Source organism: Beta vulgaris, chromosome 7 (assembly GCF_026745355.1).
Source record: "Beta vulgaris subsp. vulgaris cultivar EL10 chromosome 7, EL10.2, whole genome shotgun sequence".
Lineage (NCBI taxonomy): Eukaryota > Viridiplantae > Streptophyta > Magnoliopsida > Caryophyllales > Amaranthaceae > Beta > Beta vulgaris.
The window spans coordinates 31,524,995-31,535,305 of NC_079208.1; the positions used below are offsets into that span (position 1 = coordinate 31,524,995).

Genomic DNA, 10,311 nt, shown 5'->3' on the forward strand with positions numbered 1-10,311 from the left:
AACTTATTATATATATATATATATATATCCTAATTAATGTGCAAGATACTTGAGCGAAAAGTGTCAACAAGGTGGTGTATGTGGGATGTATGGATTCTGTGACTCAAATTATTTATCTCCTATGACACAAACCAATAAAGAAGAGCAAGTCGACTATCTAGCTCGTATCTTTGGCAAATGAAGGGAATATGTTAATCAACTATTCTTTGCACTTATCATGAGAAGTAATATGAATTATTAAATTAATTATTAAAAGGATGGGAAGATGTTAACTGGCTATGCACACACTAACATTTGCGGATGTGCATCGACATTGGATGCTAGCGGTCATTAGTCCTTGGAATGGAGTGGTGTTTTGGTTTGATCCTGCTGGAGCGGAAAATGATATTCCTGAATTTGCTCAAAGGACCATAAATGAGTATGTATACAAGTACATTATATATTCAACTCATAATATTGAAGTAATCATCTAATTTTTACTTGACAATTTTTTAGGGGAATCATAAAATTTAGTCTCTTATATCGAAAGGACATTAAGAAAATGAAAAAGAATCCGACAATTAAGTGGAAAAAACCTGAGGTATGTTATTCTAATTTTTTATTATTTTGATGCATTTATATTGATGCATTTATATTGATGCTTATTAAAATTAATATGAAATATGACTAATTGTATAATTACCTTTATGAACAAGTGTCCTCGTCAATCCCAAGAATCTCTAAACTGTGGATATTATATATGTCGATATATGCTCGAGACTATAGAGAAAAGGCGACAAGTGATTCCTGATAAGGTATCAATTCTTTCAAAACACCAGTCACTTGCTTATTTGTCATATCAATTAACAACATATTTCATATCAAAAATTATTTTTAAATAAATTTATTAATGCTTTGTAGTACTTTGGCGGAGTTACAACTGAATTTCCTCAAAATAAGCTTGACGAGTTAAGAGACTTATGGATCAAATACGTGGAGGAATATAAACAAGCGGAAGAAGAGGAATCTGAAGAAAGTGTCGATTTTGATTAGGTGTTAAGCGGCATTAGATAGGTAATTAGTTAGAACAATGAGTTGATTAATTTACTCTGCATATGAGTTGAAAGAAATAATGGCTGCTTTAGGTATCTTTTAATAAGTTGATTTTTTGAATCTTCATATATCGATATTATTTTGTAATGAATTATGGTATTGCATCAATGAAATTTTTGTCAAGTTATATTTTTGTCAAGTTATATAATAATTCGAATTTTGTAAAGTGGCCCGCGATTTTGTAGGAAATATATATCAAATAAAAATTATAGGTAAATTAAATAAAGCCGCAAGCTAGAATTTTGTCGTTAAAAAAATGAGGCAAAGACACCATCTGTTCTAATGTATGGCCTCTCATATCAAATTAAATATAATACTTAGATAGACGAAAGAGACCACCTTTCTATCTAAGTGATTTTTTTGAGAAAGATAAAGAGACCACCTATAAATGATAAGTGGTTTTTTAGTACGATGAAAGAGACCACCTTTGTTTTTTATGTGGTTCCTTATTCTTATTATTTTTTTCCTACTACGATACATAAAAAAACCACTTATTTTAAAAAAGTGGTCTTTTCTTTTAATATAACAAACCACCTATAATAAGTGGTCTTTTATCCTGAGAGACCACTGAGCTAGAGACCACCTCTAAAGTGGTCTCTAACGTATTTTTTAGGGGGTCTCTTTATGCATTTATGTAGTAGTGTAGGTTTTAATGACCATATATAGAAGTACAAAAATAGTCCACTGTGATCCTTTGAAGCTGTTTACATTATTTTATTTCACAATTTTTGAACAAAATTGAATATTCATAGCAAAAAAACTAGATATTTTTTTGTTGGTGAATGACAAACTAGCAACCTATAGTATAGACCCATTCTTATTATAGCAAAATCCCTTACCGATGATGCTAATCTTTCTCCTAACCATTCCTTTGGACTTTACTTTTACCAGGAACAACAAAATTTCTCTGCTAAACAAAAATACCAGCGTAAAAACAACCTGCCAAAACTACACTAGCACTAGTAGAAAAAGGTCGATTTGCGTCGGACATGGAACCCCTATTTGCGTCGGACTTGAGTTTGTTGTTGATGTTGAAAGAAAATATTGATGGGTCCTGGCATACACAATCCATTTAAAATATTGAAAGAAAATCTGAACATTCAAACAAAAATGGGGCGTGTGTTGTTGATGTTATTGCCTCTTACTCTAAGCCTCATCCTACAACCATATGCAGCCGATGCCCTCAGCGTTCGAGGCCTTCCAATACTCAGCAAGAAAAACCCTGGCAAAGGACCGAATCCCCTAATAAAAAAGGCATGTGCTACGGCACAATTCAAACAATCATGCATTCAGACAATCACCGCACAACCAGGAAGTGCCACCGCGGATTTAAAGACCCTGGCATTCATCTCTCTTAACACAACTAAGGCTCTAGGATCCAGAATTGCTGCTTGGGTTGGTGACAAGCTGGAGGACCAAGAGTCGATGGGTCCTCGCATCGAGCAGGACTTGACGGATTGCAACGATCAGTACACTGATGCAATGGCCCAACTCGAGGACTCGTTGGTTGCCTTCTTCTCTATACTTATAAAGATGTTAAGACTTGGATGACAACTGCCATGAACAATGCAAATACTTGCGAGAATGGCCTTAAGAAGGGGAATGCAATAGGCGTAATGGGTGACAATAATAAGGTGTTTGCGCAACATTGTTCTAATTCTTTGGCTATTGTCAATGTGTTGGCCCAAAAACATTAAAAACATGGATTATCTTTATACGTGGGTGATGTTTGCCCCTCTTTTCCCTTGTAATTTCGCCAGCTTTAGTTTTATAAGTTTCTTATTTTTGTAATCTGGTTAAACTCAATTCATTCGCTGTAACCTCGTTGTCAAATTAAACAGAAATTGTTAATTTTCATGTTTTATTGACCCATATTTTCACCATCTATTTTTCTCATTTTAAGAAACTTTCGCTCATTTTAGCAAATTTTTGCTCATTTTACAAAGTTTTTGCTTATTTTAGAAACTTTTGTTCATTTTATGTTTTCACTCATTTTAAGAAACTTTTGTTCATTTCACAATTTTTTGCTCATTTTATGTTGCAGTTTTCAGTTTTGAGCATAAAAAGGATTTTCACGTGATCCTTTTCCTATATATATATATATATATTACAGAATCCTAGCCAGATTAGGAGAACTAATTATCCTCCTTTTCCTCTCTATAGCTGGCCAACCTAATCCTATACGGACTTAAGTTGTTGTGTCCAACTAGTACTACAATGTGTAACCTCTTAAGATTTATATATTTTAGTTATAGATCCAATCAATATTGTCCCACTAATAATATTTATTCTCTACCGAATAAATACGATTGCTGAAATAATTAACTTTATTATCTTCAAAACTTAATTCTTATTTATATTTAGTTATTGCAGAAATGTCTAAGGACATATTCCTTCAATCTCTCACCTGTCTGAAGGCAAGAGGGCTATATATATGTATGTATGTATGTATATATATATATATACATATATATATATGTATGTATATATATATATACATATATATATACATATATATATATATATATATACATATATATATATATATATATATAATATATATATATATATATAATACATATATATATATATATGTATGTATATATATGTATATATATATATATACATACACATATATATATATACATACATATATATATATATATACATATATATATACATACACATATATATATATACATACATATATATATATATACATATATATATACATATACATATATATATAACATATACATATATATATATATATATATATATATATATATATATATATATACAATATATATATAATACATATATATATATATATATATATATATATACATATACATATATATATATATATACACATATATAGATGATAAATGCTGTAATTGCAATCAGTGGAATAAAAATAGAGAGAGAAGCTCTCCCTTCTCTCTAGAAATCCAATGTAACAGTAACTTTCACCACCATTTTCGTTCCTCAGCAAAGCTGGAGCCATGGCAAAAGGGGCGAAAAAGGGAAATGGAAGTAAGAAGAAAGGTCAGGAAGGTCAGAATGTTAAAGTAGCCCGTAAACCTCAATCAGGAGATGGTAGGAAGGAGATAAATATCAATGAGTTGCAGGATGATGCGTTGCTAAGTTGGAGCTCGGAGGATGATGATTCTCAGGCTTCACTTGATTTTGAAGCTTCGGAAAGGGATAATGAGGCGTTTATTGAAGCTCGAAATAGAAGAGAGAAGTGGATAGCATCAGTTCATACACCGGCAAGCTCGGTGAGGCCAGTGATTCAGCCATCTCCTCACCCGATGCAAGAACTGGTTAGTAATGCTGGAACAACAACAAACCCAGGTACTTGGAGACATTCTTTGTTTCATAATATTGTAGATGAAGGCCCGAATCTAGAAATACCTATGATGGCTACGGAGGTAGAAACTAGTGCTAGGAATGAAGTGAATGTTGTAAGAATAAACATGGAGGATGTTCAAAATAAATGAACTTGATTATTGGAAAAGTGCTGTGGTATGTTATATTTTGGGGGTGAAACCACCATTAAGGATTGTGGAAGGATTTATAAGGAGGATGTGGAGGAAATTTGGAGTGGAAAAGGTGATTATGCTAAAATCTGGAAGATTCATGGTGCGATTTCATAGTATTGAGTCCAAGAATATAGCTATGGAGGCAGGCCCTATCATGTATTATAGTAAGCCTGTTATTGTCAAAGAATGGTCCTCAGAGATTGATTTAACTGCTGAATGTGTGAAAATGGTCCCTACTTGGATCAAATTACCAAACCATCCTTTGCAATACTTGGGACAAACATCTTTGAATAAGATAGTTGGATGTATAGGGAAGCCTATAAGAACAGACAGGGATACTGCTAAGAAGGATCTACTTGACTATGAGTGCTAGTTGAAGTAGATATTGGTCAAGACTTTCCTAATGAGGTGGTGTTTTATAATGAAAAAGGAAAAATGCAGAGTCAGCAGATTATCTATGAATGTAAACCAGTGATGTGTAGTGACCGTGGAGGTATAAGACACAATATGGAGCAATGTAGGCAAAAAAGAAGGGAAGTTGCTATTGCAAAAATTAACCCATAGCAGAAATGGGTACCTAAGACTCAGGTGAATACAGTAAGGCCAGAAGCTTCAAGGAAAAGGCTTGAAGTAGTGGGAGGAAACAGTCATGTAGGTGGTTTAGCCTCTATTGCAGAGGAGCCTGAAGATGAGGGGAAACAGAGTGAAGATGTGGTACAGACATGGACACAAGAAAGGAATGTTCATAGTTCTCAAGAAGAGAACCTGGATAGGCCAATAGAGGAATTAGCTGGTGCTAAGAGGCAGATAACTGGTGCTGAGAGGCAGATGTCATTAGGGAGAGAGATGGAGGAAGTAAGTATGCAGGGTGTCCAGGTTCTAAGCTTGGAACCAAATGGATAGTGTGGGATTCTGGAATATAAGGGGATTGAACAGCCTCAATAAACATGGTGATGTTAGAACTCTTCTTGGTCACCATAAGTGTGAGTTGTTTGGCCTCCTTGAAACTAGGGTTAAACCTAAGAATGTTGACAAGGTTTATCCTAGAGTTTGTCCTAATTGGAGCATTGTGGCTAATTATTTCTATCATAAAGGTGGTAGAATATGGTTAATATGGCTAAACAATAAATTTGAGGTGGAAATTTTGGAAAGTAGAGCTCAATATATCCATAGTAAGGTTACACACAAGGGGAAAGGTATGTGTTTCTACTTGACTATGGTATATTGTTCAAATGATCTTGCTGAAAGAATGGTAATGTGGGAGGATTTGAAGAGATTGAAGATAAGAAATGAACCTTGGGTAATTTGTGGGGACTTCAACAATGTGGTTAACTTCAATGAGAGAGTGGGATCTAATGTGACTCTCCATGAGGTGGAAGGGATAAGAAGATGTCTGTGGGACTATGAGGTGCAGGATATGGTGAGTGTGGGTCCTTTCTACACTTGGTCAAATAAGCAAGAGGGGGAAGAGAGGGTCTATTCGAAAATAGATAGAGTGTTTGTGAATGAAGGATGGATGATGGAATTTAAAGGAGCAAAGGCACACTTCCTTCCTGAGAGTATATCTGATCATACTCCATGCATCATACATTTTGAAGATAATCAGGGTGGGGCCTCAAAGGTGTTTCGATTTTTCAATATGTGGACACAAGCAGCTGAGTTTAAGGCCATTGTGATGAGAGGTTGGCACAAACAATATACAGGATGTGCTATGTTTAAAGTAGTGAGGAGATTGAAGGGGTTAAAAGGGGACTTGAAAGAGTTAAACAAGAAGAAATTCTCTAATATAGAGAATGAGGCAGACCTGGCTTATAAAGAGCTAATTAGCATCCAGAAACAGCTGCACTCAGACCTGAGAAATCAAGAGTTGCAGGCAAGTGAAAGTCAAGCTAGAAGGAAATATTTGCACTGAATCAAGCTCGAATGTCATTTCTTCAGCAGAAAGTTAAATGTGAGTGGTTGAAGGGTGGAGACTCAAACACAGCTTATTTTCATGCGTGCTTGAGAAGAAGAAGAGGCCAAAATTACATTTATAAAGTGAAAGATAGATGGGGTGTGTGGGCTGAAAATCAGGAAGAAATTGAAAAAGCTTTTATGGAGTTTTATAAGGACCTTCTAGGGAATGAATTGCCTAATAGGAAAAAGGTTAGTAACAATGTGTTCAATGAGGGTGAGAAATTGAATTCAAGACAGCAAGGAGACTTGTGTCAACCTTTCTGTAGGGAGGATGTAAAGCAGGCCTTGGCAGAAATTGAAGACAACAAGGCACCAGGCCCTGATGGCTACTCAAGTCACTTTTTTAAGAAGGCATGGGAGGTTATTGGGGAGGATGTCACTGAGGCTGTCCTAGACTTCTTCAACTCTGGGAAGATACTAAAGCAGATAAACAATACTATATTATGTTTAATTCCTAAATGTGAACAACCTCAGGATGTTACACAATTTAGGCCAATAGCTTGCTGTAATGTCCTATATAAAATCATTTCAAAAATGATTTGTAGTAGGCTGAAGAAGATATTGCCTGATATCATAGAGCCAGTACAAAGTGTATTTGTGGAGCAAAGAGTAATATTCCATAACATATTCATATGTCAGGATATGTTAAGACATTACAAAAGGAAGTCTGAGCCGGCTAGATGCAAAATGAAAGTAGATTTGCGCAAGGCCTATGACTCTCTTGACTAGGAATTCATTATGGAAATGTTGCTAGGGTTGAAATTTCATGAAAAATTTGTGAACTGGGTGATGTTATGTGTGACTACTCCCAGTTATTCTTTGAGTATAAATGGGCAATTATATGGTTTCTTTCAAGGGAAGAGAGGGGTGAGGCAAGGAGACCCTATTTCCCCTATGCTTTTTGTCATTGCTATGGAGTATTTTTCAAGGCTAATGAAGAAAATGCAGAAGAAAACTCAATTTGAATTCCACTATAGATGCTCTGAATTGAAGTTGTCACACCTGATTTTTGTTGATGATCTGATGCTGTTTTGCAAAGGGGTGCCTCAGTCTGCAATCATGATAAAAAGAGTGTTAAAAATATTCTCAGTTACCTCAGGCTTATGTGCTAGTGCTGAAAAAACAGCTGTATATTTTGGGAATGTGAAAGAGGAGATTCAGATGAGAATTTTACAAGTTACTGGATTTCAGAAAGGGCAATTCCCCTTTAGATACTTAGGGGTGCCTATTACTTCAAAAAGAATCTCCAAAGCAGATTGTGAAGTGTTAGTGGACACAATTCTGAAGAGACTAATATGCATGAGCTCCAGACATCTCTCATATGCAGGGAGAGTGACATTGATTAATGCAGTCTTAATAAATTTACACACTTACTGGGCTGAAGTGTTTTTGTTGCCTAAAAGTGTCTTGGAAGCTATAACAAGAATCTGTAGAACCTATCTATGGGAAGGGAAAGTGTATACCTCTAAACCCCCTCCAATAGCATGGCAGGAGGTGTGTTATGCAAAAAATAGGGGAGGCTTAGGGATTAGAGAATGCATAAGCTGGAATGTTGCTGCTATTGGGAAATATGTATGGCAAATAACAGAAAAAGCTGATTTATTATGGATCAAATGGATCCATTCAGTTTATATTAAGGAGTCATCATGATGGGAGTATCAAGCTCCAATGAATGCTAGTTGGTGCTGGAAGAATATTTGCAAAGTCAAAGAGAAGATGAAACCGGCGTACACTGGTGACAAATGGTTAAATGCTGATGCAAAATACACCATTAAGTCAGGGTATAAGTGGTTACATCCTGAAGGTGAGAAAAACAGATGGCATCACTGGGTTTGGAATTCGTTTAATATTCCTAAACACTCACTAATAGCTTGGATGGCTATGAAAGGTAAGCTTAAAACAAGAGACAAGATGCTGAAAATAGGAATAAGCAGGGAAGACACTTGTGCATTGTGTGAACAAGATACTGAAGATGGTCAGCATCTATTTTTTAGATGTCCATTCAGCAAGAGAGTGTGTCATGGTATAATGCAGTGGCTAGGAAAACAAAGCTCTGCAACTGAATGTCTTTATACTCATTGGAAGAAATGGGGAAGTTATTATAGAAGCAAGAGAAGACAGAAGATAGGGTATGCTGCCCTGACATCAGTTGTCAATGAAGTGTGGAGAGCCAGAAACAACGCAATTTGGAACCTAAAGGTTCCTTGTCCTAATGTTGTTGTTAGTAACATCAAGAAGATTGTTTGTATTAGGATTCAGCACCAGGTGACAACTAATGGTCTAGAGAAGACAAGGAATGGCTGGAAAAATTAACAGTAGATGTTAGTTAGCAACATATAAGTTTAGTTGAAGGTGTGAGTTTTTTTGTACAGCTTAGTAGGGTGTCTTGTGGTTGATGTGTTTGTTTGTAAGTTAGGGGGTGTATAGTCTAGTTTTGTTAGTGTTTGGTGTTTTGTCTATGTAATTGGTGGATCTTAATGATTTTGGTATAATATCTCTTACATTTTACCAATATATATATATATATATATATGTATACATACATATATATGTATACATACATATGTATACATATATACATATATATATGTATACATACATATATATGTATACATGTATATATATATATATACATATATATATATATATACATGTATATATATATACATGTATATATATATATATATATACATGTATATATATATATATATATATATATATATATATATATATACATGTATATATATATATATATATATATATATATATATATATATATATATATTATATATATATATATAATATATATATATATTATATATATATATATATACGTACACCCCGTAATTTTCACCCTTTATTTTTGGTGTTTCTTTGCATTAAAATGATTTTTTTGTAAAAATAAATAATCTATTATTTAAATTATTTTGGAACGTGTTGTAAAAATATGTATATATATTTATATGCTGTGATATATTTATATATATTTATTTTAAGTTGGTAGTTATTTATTTTGAAAGTTAATTATATTAGTTTCGTTATTTATTTGCGCGTTTAGGATGCATTTTTGTCGTGTAGCGTTTTTGTAACGTTGTTGGACCGACTTGGGTGATGAAATGTTGCATCCCATGTGGCGTGTCATGCTGGTCGAAAATCAGCAATTATGGAGTGGATGATGAAGAGTTCTGGTGCTTATTAAGCTAAACTTTGGATCTCTTGTAACCGCTCATTTAATCCCTCAATAACATTCTCCTAAACCCTTCATTTTTCCTTGCCATTAAATTCTGATTTTTAATTAGAGAAATTCAATATCATTCTTCATTAAGCCTCGTCATTTTCAAAGAAAAGGAGAAGAGGAAGAGAAGTAAAAAATAAGAGAAAGGTTCAACCCGGTTTTTCCTGTCACACCTTCACGAAAATAATCGTAGCCGGAGATCTAACTGTTGGATCGTCCTCAAATTTGGACAGCACGTTTCTAACATCTTGGTATTCACTTTAACCGGATTGATTGTGAATACGATCTTTCAATCGCCGGAAATCATGGTCGGACCAGAACAGCATGAAATGAGATTTTTCAATGTTCAAGAAGAAAACGCCGAGTGACTTGTTGCTACAATTTATCGTTCGTTGTGCTTTGGGGTTAGAAGAGGAATTGGATTTTATGCTTGTTATTTCCCTAGGAACACTACAAGAGGGGGGTGAATTGTAGGTGTAGAAA

General features: G+C 34.4%; 5 protein-coding genes across 5 annotated transcripts; all 5 read left to right on the plus strand.

Moving 5' to 3' along the window:
- Positions 1-307: 307 nt before the first annotated feature.
- Positions 308-1,216, plus strand: LOC125491900 (uncharacterized). The gene is made up of 4 exons (XM_057390909.1): positions 308-418; positions 496-580; positions 696-794; positions 901-1,216. The coding sequence occupies exons 1-4, from the start codon at positions 318-320 to the stop codon at positions 1,030-1,032; spliced, it is 417 nt and encodes a 138-aa protein (XP_057246892.1). The 5' UTR covers positions 308-317; the 3' UTR covers positions 1,033-1,216.
- Positions 1,217-2,202: 986 nt separating this feature from the next.
- Positions 2,203-2,643, plus strand: LOC104899001 (uncharacterized). Its single transcript, XM_010686140.1, has one exon. It carries the CDS (start codon positions 2,203-2,205, stop codon positions 2,641-2,643), a length of 441 nt encoding a protein of 146 aa, XP_010684442.1.
- Positions 2,644-5,853: 3,210 nt separating this feature from the next.
- LOC104899000 (uncharacterized) lies at positions 5,854-6,549 on the plus strand. Its single transcript, XM_010686139.1, has one exon. It carries the CDS (start codon positions 5,854-5,856, stop codon positions 6,547-6,549), a length of 696 nt encoding a protein of 231 aa, XP_010684441.1.
- A 782-nt stretch (positions 6,550-7,331) lies between these two features.
- Positions 7,332-8,243, plus strand: LOC109135475 (uncharacterized). Its single transcript, XM_019250590.1, has one exon. The coding sequence runs from the start codon at positions 7,332-7,334 to the stop codon at positions 8,241-8,243; it is 912 nt and encodes a 303-aa protein (XP_019106135.1).
- Positions 8,244-8,261: 18 nt separating this feature from the next.
- LOC104898999 (uncharacterized) lies at positions 8,262-8,906 on the plus strand. Its single transcript, XM_010686138.1, has one exon. The coding sequence runs from the start codon at positions 8,262-8,264 to the stop codon at positions 8,904-8,906; it is 645 nt and encodes a 214-aa protein (XP_010684440.1).
- Positions 8,907-10,311: the final 1,405 nt, after the last annotated feature.